General features: G+C 39.7%; 1 protein-coding gene across 1 annotated transcript; it reads left to right on the top strand.

Annotated features, from left to right (window-relative positions):
- Window positions 1-11,049: 11,049 nt before the first annotated feature.
- Window positions 11,050-12,908, top strand: RPS23 (ribosomal protein S23). The gene is made up of 4 exons (XM_060146139.1): window positions 11,050-11,170; window positions 11,633-11,792; window positions 12,469-12,589; window positions 12,714-12,908. The coding sequence occupies exons 1-4, from the start codon at window positions 11,167-11,169 to the stop codon at window positions 12,858-12,860; spliced, it is 432 nt and encodes a 143-aa protein (XP_060002122.1). The 5' UTR covers window positions 11,050-11,166; the 3' UTR covers window positions 12,861-12,908.
- The last annotated feature ends 4,968 nt before the right edge of the window (window positions 12,909-17,876 follow it).

The raw sequence follows: 17,876 nt of genomic DNA, 5'->3' as shown, positions 1-17,876 counted from the left end.
GACTCTGGAGGAGAAAATCAGTGACAAAAAAAATGCTAATATGATAGCTTGCAGACTGCAAAGCACAGGGTATCACCTGTGTGGCATTGTACCTGCCTGCTCAGACAGCTAAGGGGTCTCTGTCCAAAACTTTGAAGGTCTGAGGCTTTTCCCAACTTGGGAGCTAACAGGTTAGCCTGTTATGGCTTCATGCATACTAGCAGAAGACAAGACTCATGGGTCAGAGACAAAGGACTTTATTTACTACTCACCACAGAACAAGCAGTATGAGCATCAGTCTATTTGTGTTAGTTCCCTTTGCCCATAAAGCAATATAGGCGGGCCCAGATGGATGCTTGTACACACGGTGGGTTTCATTTCAGGAGAAAAACCCTGAGTTTCCAAGGCTATAAACAAACCTGCCCCTCTGCTAGAGAGAAAGACATTATTTCTACCTTTCAAGGCTGTTCGCTATACAAACATCCTAAAGATATTCCAAAACGAAGAGCAATTAGTGACTTACAAGATAAACAGAAAATACAGAGGTGCATGGAAAATATTCCCTCAACATTTTCCATGAGAGAACAGGAAGTTGTACATCCATGCTGCCTTTTTTTCAACTGAAAATACTTGGATTTGCTTCATCTTCTGATTTACTATATATTATTAAACAAAATGTTACCTGAAAATATGAATATCAAAAATCTATCTTCCATAATCATATATAAGTATACAGAATTGAGTTCTCATGGGAAAAAAATGGATCTATCTTAATTCTAATATTTACTTCAAGGAGCATCTAGCGTTTGTCAGACCACAGTCTCTATTCATCCAAATGCTCTCAGACTGAAAATCGCATTAGTCAAATGTTCAAATCAATTACAATGGTCTTTGCACGCTGATTCAAAATCCAAATCCATATACCTCCTACAAAGTCTGCATGGCCTGGCCCTTGCTGGTCTCTCTCGCCTCATTTATGGCCACCCTTCTTCCACCATGCTCCAGCACACTGGCTTGCACTCAGCTTCTCAACACCCTCCATATGCCAAGCTTTTTTGCACCTCAATGACTCTGCACATATTGTTCTTTCTGTAGGGATCACCTCACACCCCTCTAGCTCTCCCTGCCTTCTGTTCACTCTCATCATAACATATATCACAATTGGTACCAAGACATTTATTTTCTTATTTTACTTATTTGCATTGCGTTTCCTCATAAGAAGGCCTGCTCCGTGAGGGCAGGGAACATGTCTAATTAACTGATGTACACCAAGACGCTGCTGGTCCAAGTTGGTGCGAAATAAAGTGTACAGAATAATGAATAAACCTATCAAAAATGTTACATAATTAATTCCCACTTCATGCCACATGGCTGTGACTCCTAGCGCCCGAATATTTAGGCAATTGTAGCTAGAAAATCAACTAATTCAAGTATTCCATCAAATTCAGTAGCTTGAAAATGCAAATGGACAAAACCCACATTACATTAGTTTATTAGCAAAATACCATGTTATGTATGTACTTCTTGCTCCTTGTCAGGGGTATGACTCTGTGACGGTTAATGTGTGTCAACTTAACTGGGCTGTTAAGTACCCAGATACTTGGTTGTGTCTCTCAGGGTGTTTCTGAATGAGATGAACATTTTGAATCAGTAGATTGAGCAAAACAGATTGCCCTTTCCAAGGTAAGTGGTCCTCATCCAACCCACTGAAGGTCCAAACAGAACAAAAAGGTAGAGTAAGGGAGACTTCACTTTCTCTACCTGTCTTGTAGCAAGGACATCAGTCTTTTCCTGTCTGACTCAGACTACAAATGGAACTATACAACATTGGCTCTCCTGGGTCTCTAGCTTGCTGACTATAGATGTTGGGTCTTCTTAGCCTCTATAACTGCAAAAGCCAACTCCTATATTAAATCATATATTCATATTCATATGTGTGCATATATATGTATATATCTCCTATTGGATTTCTCTGGAGAATCCAGACTAATACGGACTCTTTATCCAGTTCAGAGCCTAACTGCTGCCATGATTTCTACCAATTTTCATCAAATCAACTTGAGTTGATTAGAATCAGGTTAGCAAATGAAACACAAGTGCTTTTGATTTAAATGTTAATGTTTCTTACTTGAGATCCCCCTTTGACTTCATGGAATGTGGATAATGTGCCAAATTAGTGGCACACTTTTACATTCTCGTTTCTCAAGCTAAACTGAACCAGGAGGTCTGATGTTTCATAAATCTGTCCATTATGCAAACATTGATTGTCATATGCTAGATGCCAGGTATACAAGGTAAAAAGGACCTAGTCTTCACCCCAAAAAAGATCTCAAACGAGTGATATGCAGAGATGTGAACACATAATTGCTGGGGTAAACACTTTGGGGACGTTTCACCTAGCAAACTTCTCTGAAGTCCCACCTCCACTCCAAGCAACGGCTGATTAGATGAGGGGGAGAGAGGCAGGTATATAATAGATAAAGAGATAAGAGATGAGTCATAACTATCTCCTTTGAAGAGTTGAAGCAGCTTTCCTAGGGAAGAAAATGCCTCTACTACTCTCAAAAATGCTCTCACAGGCACCTGCACAGTCCTCACCTCAACAGACAGGAATCAGAGTTTTAATTCATAAAATAAAACTCACATTGAGAATATGTGCTTTTTGATGTTGCCCTATACTTTAAGCTGCCGTTTATAGAAAGAGCAAAACGGATTCTTTGGACAAAAATTAATACTTCAGAGCATTATGTACAACTACTCGGTAAAATCCAAGATGTTGTCTGCTGCATAATTAACATAAGCCTGGAAATTTTAACTGAAAACCTATATAAGTAAATTTCGAAATTCATTGGCACATAGTACAAAAAATGATCTTATATATGAACTGGTTATAGATTCATTCATTTGGGTTATCTTCATAATCAGTAATGACTGCTAGAACCAACAAGATCAAAAAGTAATGTTTTAGAGCAGTGGAAAAATTACCTCTGTCCTTTGTGTAGCTATAAAAACCCAGAACCCCTCACTTCTTTTCTTCCTCTCTTCCTCCACTTCCTCATTCCTTCTTTTTCTTTTTTTTTCAATTTATGGAAAAAAATCTTGTTTAACCTTATTTAAAGTCCTTTAAACAATAAAAATCTTAGTAACAGAAAATGCTCAAAATTTTACACATTTACTTTCATAAAAGTTTTATATTTATATATTATAATATTATTACATTTAAATAATCTACAAATAGTCCTGGTGAAACTTCATTTTACTATGGAATGAAAAGGCAGAAAGAGTGACACCAGCCATTCTCCATCACAAACATCAACTGGTCCCCACTGAACTCAGACAGCAAAGATTTGGCCCATCTACAGGTTCTTAAACCTCTCCAGGGAATAAGATTCTAAAACTTAATGTTCCATTGAGTGAAGAAAGTTATTTTCTTTTCCTAGTGAGAAAAATTATCTTTCATTTCTTATAATTCAAAGGTCCCTGATGAAATAGAGGCCTATCTTCTTTTGTTTGGTTTTCAGCCAAGTTAGAGAACACCTGGAGAATAACTTCTAACATGCATATTAAAATGATAACTCTCTTCCAGGAACTTCACAAAGGGCATCAAAGAACAGCACTGTCAATTCCCCTTAGATCCTACACAGAGGTTTAATTAAATAACAAGATTTTAAAGATCAGGCTTGAATGTTAGTAAGATTATATGGCAATACACATATTTCTTTAGTTCCACAGAATAGGTATATGAGAAGAAACAACTACATCAAAAAGTAGCTAGAATGAGAGGATAAGAAATCTCATTAATTTTGGATACAGGAAAAGTTGTGTTTAATAATTTAATCAGGTAAAATGAAGCACTCAACACTTATTAATAGTAGTTATACAGAGCGTATACTCACTGGTCTTACTTTTACTGCTTATTCTTCCCTACTTAAAGCTGTTATTTTTTTTATTTTTATTTTTTTGCAGTACGCGGGCCTCTCACTGTTGTGGCCTCTCCCGTTGCAGAGCACAGGCTCTGGACGCGCAGGCTCAGCGGCCATGGCTCACGGGCCTAGCGGCTCCGCCGCTTGGGCACGATCCCGTGTCCCCTGCATCGGCAGGCGGACTCTCAACCACTGTGCCACCAGGGAAGCCCCATAAAGCTGTTATTTTATCTTGTCACACTTCCACAGCAACTAATGCCTCCATTTTTATAGCTAAAACACTAGGAGTAACTTCTAACCATTCCAAATGCTCCAGAATCAATTGTCAACATTGTTAAAACTCTTAGCCATTCTTCCCCAAAGCTAACTTCTTGCCCATACAGAACAAAGAAACAGCATCACCCTTGACCTAAGTCTCCTCATCAACTGATCTAATTTATGAAGATCAATCTTTCTTCTTAGTTGGCGGGCTCTGAGAGAAGTCAAATAATAATACTCTTCTGCCCCACCTGAGTGCTAAACTGAGATATAAAACAAGGAGTAAGACAAGCAGAGGCCCAAATACCATCTTTATTAGAAAGGCCAGGTTGGAGGACAAAGCTTAGTGCAGGAGCAAAATGGATTGTAACTGAACCCCTCCCCGCAGAAGACAGACATGGCAGCCTATCACAGCAGCACTAGGCTCTCAATAGGGAAGAGAGGCCTGCCCCAGAAGAAACAGGAGGAAATGTGTGCTCCATGGCAGGCTGGGTCCCAAAAAGGAAAAAAGGAAGAACTGAACATGCCTAAACTATTTTTTCTAAATTTACCACATGAAGAGAGATGTCACCTCATCTCACCTGGCATGGAATGAGTAGATTGGCAGAGAAATAAGGAGTTAAACTAATTTAACACCTTCTACTTGGAGGAAATACTAGGAAAAACTTGTTCTCCTTCCTGCCCCTGTTCCCCCCAACATTTTATGAACTACCAAACAGGATCTTCTGTGACAAAGTGTCTGTCGGTTTTCACATATCTCTAGTAACCCATGGATATGGGGTTGCAATTTATATTAAGAATACTTTAATCTTAACAACTATACCCCTTAGATTTCCTGGTGTTTTACTGGCTAGAAAATTATTTCCCATCAATTTTGCACCACATTTACTTTACATTCATCAAAAATTTTTCTAAACTCTTTAAAAATCAAAATTGTGTCTTATAACTAATCTGGAAACCAACAAATGTGTTCTGGTTAAGAAAGTTAACTTCTTTAAGTCTCAACTTAAATGGTAAAATGGGTCTAATGACAGCACCTACCACATAGGAGTTGTTTTGAAGATAAAAGAAATTATGCATGTGAAATCCTAAGCCTGACACTAAACAGTACTCAATATGTTAGATGTTCATGATGGTGGTAGTGGTGATAGTGATGATGTCAATGATTTTGCTCTTTCCAACATGATCTAACTCCAAATTATATCCTGACCCTTATGACATCTCTCCACCTCTAATGCTACTTATCTATGATCTCTCACCTATTCTATTGCAACAGTCCCCTCCTTGGATAGCCCGAGTCCTCTCTTGTCCCTCTGTGGTGGCCTACCATGGCAGACACAGTGATATTTTTAAGATGCAGATCAGATCTTGTCATTCTTTCACCTGAAGCCTCCAGTGGCTTCTCATCACACTCAGAATAAAACCCAAACTCCTTATCCTGGCCTACAGGTTGGACATGAGCTGATCCTGCCCACCTCTTGGACTTCACCTTCCTCTGTTTTCCAGCTGGCTCACTACACTTTAGCCATGGCAGCTTTCTTTTCCTCTAACTCCTCAAGCTGATTCTTGTTTGGGTACTGTTTTAGAAAATTCAGGGTCCAAGGTCAAAGGAAATTCTGTCTCCTTTCAGGCTCCAAATTACATAATAAGTTCTTTATCACGAAGTAAAAAATTCAAAGCTCCAAAAACAAAAATTAAATCCTTTTTAAAAAATTTTCATAGTAATCAAAATCCTTGGTTCATAACGCATTTTGACCATTGGTTCATGCTTTATTTACTTGTTGGTTTATATAATAATATAATAATTAAACCCACTACCTAAAGTAAACATAACCCAACATCCAACTCTGATCCCCACTCTCTCCACATAATGTCACTATCATCTCGAATACAGGATACAGAAGACCTGAACAGCACTATCAACCACCTTGGGCTAATTAACATTTATAGGACATTCTTCCTCAGCAAAATATACTTTCTTTTCAAGTGTACATACAGAATGCACCAAGAGTGACTATATTCTGGCCCATAAAGCAAACCTCAACACATTTTAAAAATATTGCAATCAAAAAAGGATGTTCTTAGACCATAATGGAATTAAATTAGAAATAAGTAACACAGATATTTAGAAAATCTCCAAATATTTGGAAATTAAATAACACAATTCTAAATAATCCATAGGTCAAAAAGAAAATCAAAAGAGAAATTAGCAGATGTTTTGAAATGAATTAAAATTAAAATATAACATATCAAAACTCACAGCATGCAGCTCAAGCAGTACTTAGAAGGATAGCCATACTACATATACTAAAAAAGAACAAAGACCTCAAATCAATGACATAAGCTTCCATTTAAGTCTAAAACAAGCAGAAGAAAGTAAATAATAAAAAAGACCAGAAATCAATAAAAATGAAAGCAGAAAAACAATAGAGAAAATCAGTGAAAGCAAAAGTTGGTTCTTGGAGTACATCAATAAGATTACAAAACTTCTAACTGACCAAGAAAAAAAGAGGAAGAAGATACAACTTACCAATATCAGGAATGGAAGATAAGACATCACTATAAATCTACAGATATTTAAAAGATTATAAAGGAATAGTACAAACAACTTTATGTCCATAAATTTGACAACTTAGATGAAATGGACAAATTCCTTGAAAGGCACACATTACCAAAGTTCACTCAAAATGAAAGAGATAACCTGTATAGTACTATATACTATATATAGTACTATATATTCACTGTTAAAAACTTTCCAAAAACAAATATATATAAAATACATATGTACATATATACAAAAATACATATATTCATGCATAAGAGAATGTCATAACAGCTTTATGAAACAATTTTGAAAACTTAGATGAAATAGACAAACTTAAAAAAATGACTTACCAGGTCTGACTCGAGAAGAAATCACAGTTCTCGAATAGTTCTGTAAATTAAGAGATTTAGTTTAAATGAGAGATTTAATTAAAGATATTTAAGCTGAGGTTTATTTCCTTCCCACACAGAAAACACCCAGCCCAGATGATTTTACAGGATGTTTTACTAAACTTTCAAGCAACAAACCATCCCAACTTTATATGAACACTTCCTGTGAATATCAACTCAGTTTGTAACTTGTTTTTTTGCTTTCTTTCAGGTGTTTTTGTTGAACAAAGGTTCTTAATATGGTCAAATGTATCATTCTTTTCTTCTTCTTTAGAAATATTTTCCTTTCCTAAGTTCATGGAGATATTCACCTTTGTTTTCTATGAAGAATTTTAAAATTGTATTGCTGACATACAGGCCCTCAAGTCTGCCTGGAGTTGGTTTTTGTTTTTAGCCTGAGATGGTGATTCAATTTACTTTGGGTAACCACTTTTTGTGTAGTTCCATCTGTTTGACAATCCTTCCTTTACACATTGATCTGACATCTAATTCTGTCATTTAATAATATTCTATACTAATTCTATAGGAGTCTTTTGCTGAGCTCTCTATTCTATTCATTAGTCAATTTATCTACTTCTGTACTAATGCTGCACTATCTTACTTAGCCTCATAGAAATTTCTCATATCTGGTAGGGCCAGGCCTTCAGAACTGTTTTGCCTATCTCTGGCTCTTTACTCCTCCAGCTTCAATCTCATGGAAAGAGAGATTCCTTATACTCTCAACTCCCTTGCCCTTCCTCCATCACATTCACGTAACTAGATCCCACTCCCAGGCGTGTTAAAAGCTAACTCTCTACCTACTCAGTCACTACACTGAATGAATCTGAACAATACACAAAACCATGCTAACTGATGTAACTTTGTAACTACGGTTTCAAATGGGTCCTCAAAATTGTTCAACAATCCTACATTCTCTTGTCAATCTATCCTCCCACACTTCTAAATTAGAAGGCAAAATTCATGTTGAGACCTAATCCCCAATGTGATAGCATTAGTAGGTGGGGGGCCTTTGGGAGTAAATTAGGTTATGAGGGTGGAGCCCTCATGAATGGGATTAGTACTCCTATAAGGAGGGTCCAAAATGTCAAATATATCTCAATAAAACTGGAAAAAAACACACAACAAAAAAAGAACAGAATATAAATAAAAGCGACCCCAGAGCTGCCTTGGACCTTCTGCCACTTGAGGTTATTGCAAAAGAGTCTATGAACTGCGAAGCGGGCTCCCACCATACACCAAATCTTCCAGCACCTTTGTCTTGGACTTTCCAGTCTCCAGAGCTGTGAGAAATAAATTTCTGCTGTTTATAAGCCATCCAGTCTATGGTATTCTGTTACAGTAGTGTGACTGGATTAAGACACTATCCCTCAGTAAAAGAGGTAATAAAAGTATTTACCTTTCAGAATTATGAGAATTAAATGAGTTAATATACGTAAGGCACATAAAATATGTGGCACACAGTAAATACTATTTAATGCTAGCATTGTTATCCTACGTGATTTCACATCTTACCCCCTTTACTCAAACCTCTTTTCCCTACTCCTTCTCTTCACTGATGACCCTGCTAATTTCATTGAGATAAGAGTAGTCAAAAGAGAAGTTCCACGTCTTCTTATCAAAAGATCTTCCAATTTACTTGCAGTTGTACCCCTATACTCTGCCTTCTCTATTACTGTAGATAAATTGTTATTATTCCTCAGGTCAACTCCTCCACTTAGGGACTTCCCTGGTGGTCCAGTGGTTAAGACTCTGCGCTTCCACTGCACGGGGTGCAGGTTCGATCCCTGGACTGTAACTAAGATCACACAGGCCGCATGCGCAGCCAAAAAAAAAAAATTCCTCCACTTAGGCATCCCTCTAGTCTACTCAAGGACTTGCTCATGCAGTCATCCCTTTTCTCTATGAATTATCTATTTTTTACTTCTCTACTGGAATAATCCCATCAGTATACAAAAATGTCATAAAATGTGCCCTCTTAAATCCATCCTGGCTCCACAATCCTCTCCAGATATGGCCCCCTTTCTCTGCACATTATAGAAAAACTCCTTGCAAAAACTGTCCATAATTGCTGTCTATAGTTCCTTCTCTCCCATATTCTGACTCCAAACCAATCAAGCTTACATCTTCACCACTCCACGGGATCCCCTCTTGACAAAGGCACCAACAACCTCCACATTGCCAAATCCAAAATACAATTCTCAGTCCTCATCTTACCCTTCCTTCACACTTGCTCACTTCCACCTTCTTCACTTGGCTTTGATTAGAGTACGGCATTGGCCACTCCTTCTCAGTCTATTTCGCTTCATCTGCTTCTCTTCATACCACTAAGTTTCCATGTGCCTAAGGCTCAGGCCTCCAACCTCTCTTTGTTCCACCTACAGTCATCCCCTAAACGATCTCACTCAGAGCCATGGCTTTCAATGCAATCTATTCACTGATGACTCTCCTGAACACCATACCCATATATCCAACTGCCCACCTCACATCCCTACCTGGAAGTCTAACAAGCTTCTCAAAATTAACGCATCCTTAACAGCACCCTTAATATCTCTTTCTAAATCTGCTCCTCTCCCAGTATTTTCCACTCTGTAAATAACACAAGTCATTCAGTTGCTCAGGTCGCAAATCATAATTAACTTCCCTCTCACATCCTACAGTCCTGAGCAAATCCTGTTGGCTCTACCATCAAACTGTAAATCTAATCCAACCACTTTTACCACCTTGGACTGAGAAGGGTGTCATCTCCCAACTGAAGTAGCGTTAACACCCTCCCAACTGGCTTCACAGATTCATCTTACAGTTTTTTTCTCCTCACAATAGTCAGAGTGAAACTATAAAAAATATAAACCCTATCTTGTTACTCCCCTGCTGAAAACTTTCCAAAGGCATTCAATCACAGGAAGAGTAAACAAAGTCTTGACCATGGTCTACAGGCTCCATATGACCCTGTGCACCTCTCAAACCTCACCTATTACCACACTACTCTTCAAGCACTCAGCTCCCCCCTCCCTGATCCCTCAGTTCTTGAGAAGCACCAGCCCATTCTACTTATGGAGAATCCCTCTTCTTGGAAGGTTTTACCCATACACTTGTCTGAATGGCTCCCTCTCTTTAGGATCTCAGCTCAAATGTAATCGCCACAGAGATACCTTCTAACACCACCCTACCCAAGGTAGCCACCTACATCCCCAAGTCACTATCACCTAACCAACTGCATTTTCTCTATAGCACCTTATCCATATATAAAACTATCTTTTTATTTTAAATACACTTATATTTTGTCTTCTCGTACCTAGAATATAGACTTTATAAGAGCAGAAACCTTCACTCTCTTGTTAACTGTTGTATCCTCAAGTGCCTAGAACAGTGCCGGGAACAGAGAATACATTTTAAAAACTAGTTGTGGAATGAACCAACATCCCAGAAAATTTTCATATCTATTTCATTCTCCAAGAGAAACTGAAGTTTAAAGACTCAATTAAATGAATCACCCAAGATTCCACAACCAAGACGGCAGCTTTGAGGTTTAAGGCCGGGTCTCTCACTAAAGCATGGGTTTTTAAATACTACGTCACCTTGCTTCACTAAACGTTTTTCAATTTACTGTGCTTCTTGTGAGTAGGAGTTAAGGCTCCGAGGTCTAATTTTCCAAACTGTAAGCAAAAGGCCTCCACTCGACAGCACGTAGACCCACACGCCTGACCTCTCCATCCTCCGACCCAGCGCCACAAAGCCCGCCCTGTGGGTTTGCCCAGGGCGCCTGCGTCATGAGCGGGGCTCGTGCAAAGGCTTCTGGGATTGGTAGTACCTGTTCCTTCTGTCTAAGGCATTCACATAAAAAGAAATAAACCCCAGTGCAAATTAGATCTCTCTGAATTGCGCACAAATTAAACACGACGCAGATTCTGGAAAGTGGTGCAGACTTCTCGTTTTCTACCGCGAGGCGCCAGCCGGACCAGGCGCTGCGCAGACAGCCGCAAGGGTCCTCATCTGGGCGGGGCTTGCTCGCGATGGTTTGTGGTTCCTTCCTGCGCTGCTTCTCTCTTTCGCTCAGGTCCCTGGCGCCGGCAGCATGGGTGAGGTGTCCCGGGCCGGGGTGAGGGGGCTGCGCGAGCAAACTGGGGTTTCGGGGACGGGCGGGCAGATAGAAACAGAACGGTGAGGGAGAGCCACGGTGGGGTGCAGATGGGGAGCGCCGGGGGAGCGTCGCTGCCGCAGGCACATGGCCGGGCGGGAAAGGGCCAGGGCTGCTCGGAGGCCGCGGAGCCGGAGTTCGAGAGGGACGCGGGGGCGTTAGGGAGGGCGCCGCTTCCCACCGAGCTTTGGCGCGGGGCTTCATTCGTTGGGGAGAGCACACCTGTTGGAGCGCTTGTGTCCACGTCTTAGATGGTTCAAGGGAAACTTTGCGGTTCGTATTAGGGCCAGGGTGTGATGTCAGAGCCTACCGGCCTGTAGTCTAGAAGAGGCTAGTACCTGAGATAATGTAAAATAAGATTTGGGTGTTTTTACTGGGCATCTAAGGTGATTTTCAATTTTAGGCAAGTGTCGCGGTCTTCGTACTGCCAGGAAGCTCCGTAGCCACCGACGAGACCAGAAGTGGCATGATAAGCAGTACAAGAAAGCCCATTTGGGCACAGCCCTGAAGGCCAACCCTTTTGGAGGTGCTTCGCATGCCAAGGGAATTGTGCTTGAAAAAGTGTAAGTGAAAGTCCATCGCTGTTTACTTCATGGTTTTAGTATGGTAACTCGGGATAGATGCGCTTAAAGAAGGCTTGATGTAAATTCTAGGTCTTTATGTGTCTGTGTCTTTTGGGAAGTTAAATAATTTCCAGAGGTTTTTAAACTTTCAACATTAGTTTGGAAGGAATTGGGGTGGCATCGGAGGGGAGAAAGTAGCGATAATGAAACAAGGGACATTATGAGAGCTTAATATGTGTGGAAACTATTCTAAGTAATTCGCACCCATCAACTATTTCATCTTTACAATTACATCTTTCCCGGTGAGAAAACTAATATGGAGAAGTTTATTGCCTGATGTTCTACAGCTAAGATTGAGCCACATGAATTTGCAAGCACTCAACTGTTTTTTGACTTTACGAAATGATCCCATCAAATATAGTGGTACTGATTTGAATCCAGGATTTCTAGCTCTATTTCTTGGTTCGTGTTTTACAACTATAAAGAGGCCAGAAGTTTCCCCTATTGGTCTAATGAAACTAAGACTAAAGAAAAACTTCGTTTAAGTTTAGCAATTTAGGATTATGTTGAAAAGGTAGGAATACTACAATTTCTAATAAGTTTTACGCTTAATGAACTAAAATGTGTCCCTTTTCAGAAAGCCAACTTACTGTGTTACATGCTGTTTATGTTTCAGAGGGGTTGAAGCCAAACAACCGAATTCTGCCATCAGGAAGTGTGTCAGGGTTCAACTAATCAAGAATGGCAAAAAAATCACCGCCTTTGTACCCAATGATGGTTGTTTGAATTTTATTGAGGTAAGTGTTTTAGTCTGTTTCTGTTTTGGGGGTAGCAGCTGTTTCCCTCAGTTGTTTATAGGATAAATGGGTATTTTTGGTGATTGCCACTTACACCAGAAGTAAACTGTTGATTTTATTCCAGGAAAATGATGAAGTTCTGGTTGCTGGATTTGGTCGCAAAGGTCATGCTGTTGGTGACATTCCTGGAGTCCGCTTTAAGGTTGTCAAAGTAGCCAATGTCTCTCTTTTGGCCTTATATAAAGGCAAGAAGGAAAGACCAAGATCATAAGTTTTGATGATGAAAGCAGGATAGTAATAAATTTCCATATGCCAAAAATATGTTTTGTGTCTTTTCTCACCACAGAGATGCATTGTATGCTTTACCAATTTTAGGAGATGAGAAAACAGTTAATTCAGGATTTTCTAGAGTAAATGGAATTGATAACAGATATTTTCCCCTTCTCCGTGGAATAAACAATATTGCTTAAATCTGAAATAAATATACAGTGTTCCTGTGTAAGGGCCTAAAAAACTCTTTGAGCTTCTAGTGGGAATCATCTTGGGATCCCTGAGAAATGTACATTCCTGGATCCATCTCCTTAGGGACCCAATATGATAGATACTATGGTCAGGTTACTCCCTGCTCTGGTGATTTTCATTTATCTAAAGGTCACCAGGATCCATCTGGTAATTTTGTGTTTATGATAGCAAAACTTAGGCACTACACAGTTTAGTAGACAGGAGTTAATGGAAGTGTATCCCAGGCAAATTAAGGCGTAAGGGAGACCAGTTATGGAAAGATTGATCTAAGTACTCTTGTCTTGAGCTTGTCAGTAATAAAGATTTTGACCCTGAGATTTATTTCGAGGCACACAAAGTAGTGGAAGTGACTAGGTAGAAATGGTCCAGATGGGTCGGTTGTCTTTTGATAATTGAAGTGGGTGTTGGTTGGGTACATAGGGGTCCTCTGTCCACAAATTGCTTGAAGATTTTGATGGGAAAAAACGGTAAAATTATCTTAAAAAGTTTATTAGCCTTATGAAATCTGTGATCTGAAGAACTGCTTTTGGCAGCATTAGTAGGTATGAGTTAATTTGTTCTCTGAGTTATGTTTAAGATCTTTGGAAAATGGAAATTTTTGGCTTACTATCTCCCATTAAGATCAAGACCAGTATCCATACCTGGCATCGGAGACCCTGTGTGTTGTCTTTTCTCTGCCTGCTCAGCAGCACGACCTCTCAACTTGCTCAAACCTGCATTCCCCAGCCAGCTTCAGCTAGTGCCTGGCAGGTCACCTGCTGCTCCTCCCACCTCAGACTTCTCTGATCCCAAATTCACACTTCATACTTGTGCTTATACTTGTACTCTCTGTGCTTATACTTGTCGCAATTGTGTGATGGTCTTTCCGCGAGGGTGGAGACAGGCTGTTTTTTGATTGAAATATATTTGACATTACTAAGACGTACATGTTAATTTGGTACTTTTTTCTGTTGTTTAATAGGGGGAAAGCTTTTATTCACACACACAACTTGAATAATACCAGGGGGGTGTACCAAATTACCAGTGAGCAAGTTGGTTTTTGTAGACATGTTCTATCTTTAACAGGCTATCTCCACTGAAAATTTCAACCAAAGATATCAAATATAGACGTACACACATAGTACCATTCTCTAATCAATTCCACAGGATTTGGAGAGATGAGAAATATCTCTTTCATTAGAGCAGGAGCTAAATACATTGTCAGTTTGCATATGCTTTTCTTTTTAAACATTATTGGAGCATAATTGCTTTACAATGGTGTGTTAGTTTCTGCTTTATAACAAAGTGAATCAGCTATACATATACATATATCCCCATATCCCCTCCCTCTTGCGTCTCCCTCCCATCCTCCCTATCCCACCCTTCTAGGTGGTCACAAAACACTGAGCTCATCTCCCTGTGCTACACAGCTGCTTCCCACTAGTTGTTTTACATTTAGTAGTGTATATATGTCCATGCCACTTTCACTTTGTCCCAGCTTACCCTTCCCCTTCTTCGTGTCCTCAAGTCCATTCTCTACGTCTGCATGTTATTCCTGTCCTCCCCCTAGGTTCTTCATAACCAATTTTTTTTATTTTTAGATTCCATATATATGTGTTAGCATACGGTATTTGTTTTGGTCTTTCTGACTTATCTTAGCCTGTATGACAGTCTCTAGGTCCATCCACCTCACTACAAATAACTAAGTTTTGTTTCTTTTTATGGCTGAGTAATATTCCATTGTATATATGTGCCACATTTTCTTTATCCATTCATCTGTTGATGGACAATTAGTTTGCTTCCATGTCCTGGCTATTGTAAATATAGCTGTAATGAACATTGTGGTACATGACTCTGAATTATGGTTTTCTCATGGTATATGCCCAGTAGCGGGATTGCTGGGTTGTACGGTAGTTCTATTTTTAGTTTTTTAAGGAACCTCCATACTGTTCTCCATAGTGGCTGTCTCAACTTACATTCCCACCAACAGTGCAAGAGGGTTCCCTTTTCTCCACACCCTCTCCAGCATTTATTGTTTGTAGATTTTTTGATGATGGCCATTCATTTTTTGATGATGGCCATTCTGACTGGTGTGAGGTGATACTTCACTGTAGTTTTGATTTGCATTTCTCTAATCATTAGTGGTGTTAAGCATCCTTTCACGTGTTTGTTGGCGATCTGTATATCTTCTTTGGAGAAATGTCTGTTTAGGTCTTCTGCCCATTTTTAGATTGGGTTGTGTGTCTTTTTGATATTGAGCAGCATGAGCTGCTTGTAAATTTGTGAGATTAATCCTTTGTCAGTTGCTTCATTTGTATTTTCTCCCACTCTAAGGGTTGTCTTTTCGTCTTGTTTCTGTTTTCCTTTGATGTGCAAAAGCTTTTAAGTTTCATTAGGTCCCATTTGTTTGTTTTTATTTCTTTTTCTCTAGGAGGTGGGTTAAAAAGGATCTTGCTGTGATTTATGTCATAGAGTGCTCTGCCTATGTTTTCCTCTAAGAGTTTTATAGTGTCTGGCCTTACATTTAGGTCTTTAATCCATTTTGAGTTTATTTTTGTGTATGGTGTTAGGGAGTGTTCTAATTTCATTCTTTTACATGCAGCTGTCCATTTTTCCCAGCACCACTTATGGAAGAGGCTGTCTTTTCTCCATTGTGTATTGTTGCCTCCTTTATCAAAAATAAGGTGACCATATGTGCATGGGTTTATCTCTGGGCTTTCTATCCTGTTCCATTGATCTATATTTCTGTTTCTGTGCCAGTACCATACTGTCTTGATTACTGTCGCTTTGTAATATAGTCTGAAGTCAGGGAGCCTGATTCCTCCAGCTCAGTTTTTCTTTCTCAAGGTTTCTTTGGCTCTTCGGGGTCTTTTGTGTTTCCATACAAATTGTGAAACTTTTTGTTCTAGTTCTGTGAAAAATGCCATTGGTAGTTTGATAGGGATTGCACTGAATCTGTAGATTGCTTTGGGTAGTATAGTTATTTTCACAGTGTTGATTCTTCCAATCCAAGAACATGGTATATCTATCTGTATCATCTTTAAATTCTTTTTTCAGTGTCTTATAGTTTTCTGTATACAGGTCGTCTCCTTAGGTAGATTTATTCCTGGGTATTTTATTCTTTTTGTTGCAGTGGTAAATGGGAGTGTTCCCTTAATTTCTCTTTCAGATTTTTCATCATTAGTGTATAGGAATGCAAGAGATTTCTGTGCATTAATTTTGCATCCTGCTACTTTACCAGATTCATTGATTAGCTCTAGTAGTTTTCTGTTAGCATCTTTAGGATTCTCTATGTATAGTATCATGTCATCTCTATGTATAGTATCATGTCATCTGTACTTCTTTTCCAATTTGGATTCATTTCTTTTTCTTCTCTGATTGCTGTGGCTAAAACTTCCAAAACTATGTTGAATAATAGTGGTGAGAGTGGACAACCTTGTCTTGTTCCTGATCTTAGTGGAAATGGTTTCAGTTTTTCACCATTGAGAACGATGTTGGCTGTGGGTTTGTCATATGGCCTTTATTATGTTGAGAGAAGTTCCCTCTATGCTTACTTTCTGGAGCGTTTTTATCATAAATGGATGTTCAGTTTTGTCAGAAGCTTTTTCTGAATCTATTGAGATGATTGTATGGTTTTTCTACTTCAGTTTGTTAATATGGTGTATCACATTGATTGATTCGCGTATATTGAAGAATCTTGCATTCGTGGGATAAACCCCACTTGATCATGGTGTATGATCCTTTCAATGTGCTGTTGGATTCTGTTTGCTCCTATTTTGTTGAGGATTTTTGCATCTATGTTCATCAGTGATATTGGCCTATAGTTTTCTTTCTTTGTGACATCTTTGTTTGGTTTTGGTATCAGGGTGATGGTGGCCTCATAGAATAAGTTGGGTAGTGTTCCTCTCTCTGCTATATTTTGGAAGAGTGTGAGAAGGATAGGTGTTAGCTCTTCTCCAAATGTTTGATAGAATTTGCCTGTGAAGCCAACTGGTCCTGGGCTTTTGTTTATTGGAAGATTTTTAATCACAGTCTCAATTTCAGTGCTTGTGATTGGTCTGTTTATATTTTCTATTTTTTCCTGGTTCAGTGTCGGAAGGTTATGGTTTTCTAAGAATTTGTCCATTTTTTCCAGGTTGTCCATTTTATTGGCATAGAGTTGCTTGTAGTAATATCTCATGATCCTTTGTATTTCTGCAGTGTTAGTAATTTGGTACATTTGTATGTAGTAACTGGACTGGCAGTTCTTGGTTTCCGTCCCAATGCTTCCTAGTGCCTCTAATTGCACAGTTACTGGTTAAGCCATTCCCAAATGCTGACCAGATGCTTCCAGATGGGTGTAATTGAGCCAAATGGGGAGCCCCTGGGCCTCGCCTGCCTGTAACAGAAGAGGCTGCTGAGGGTCACAGTTTAACCCCCGGGCTCAGGTGCTGGGAGGGCACCCCTTGCGGGAGGGTGGGGCCCTGGCAGTAGGGAGCTCTGCTCAGGGGCGGGCGCGCAGAAGGGAGGAGGGGTCGGATTATAAGGCCGGGTGGAACAGACAGCCACCTACTCCCGCGTCTCGCTCCTGCAGCGCTGAGACCTCAGCCAAACCTATAAAGATGAACAAGCCTGGGAGTTAAGACACCCTGCTACAATGGTTCGCACTTGTCTCCTGGGTACACCCAGGATGCCTCTGTCCTGTGACGACTGACCCATAAATCCACCCACAGGTGCCTCAGACCCAAATGTTTGACCCTGATGTGAGTTGCCTCTGCCTCCTGTGTATTCCCTCCATCCCACCTCC

The sequence above is a fragment of the Lagenorhynchus albirostris genome, chromosome 3, assembly GCF_949774975.1.
Source record: "Lagenorhynchus albirostris chromosome 3, mLagAlb1.1, whole genome shotgun sequence".
NCBI lineage: Eukaryota > Metazoa > Chordata > Mammalia > Artiodactyla > Delphinidae > Lagenorhynchus > Lagenorhynchus albirostris.
The sequence above is the reverse complement of the archived record's forward strand: the minus strand, read 5'-3'. Positions and strand labels throughout refer to the sequence as shown.

Excerpts from the sequence above, each read along its gene's own strand:
- RPS23 (XM_060146139.1), top strand. Across the intron at positions 11,793-12,468 it reads GGAATTGTGCTTGAAAAAGT|AGGGGTTGAAGCCAAACAAC; the intron begins GTAAGTGAAAGT and ends TTTATGTTTCAG. Across the intron at positions 12,590-12,713 it reads GTTGTTTGAATTTTATTGAG|GAAAATGATGAAGTTCTGGT; the intron begins GTAAGTGTTTTA and ends ATTTTATTCCAG.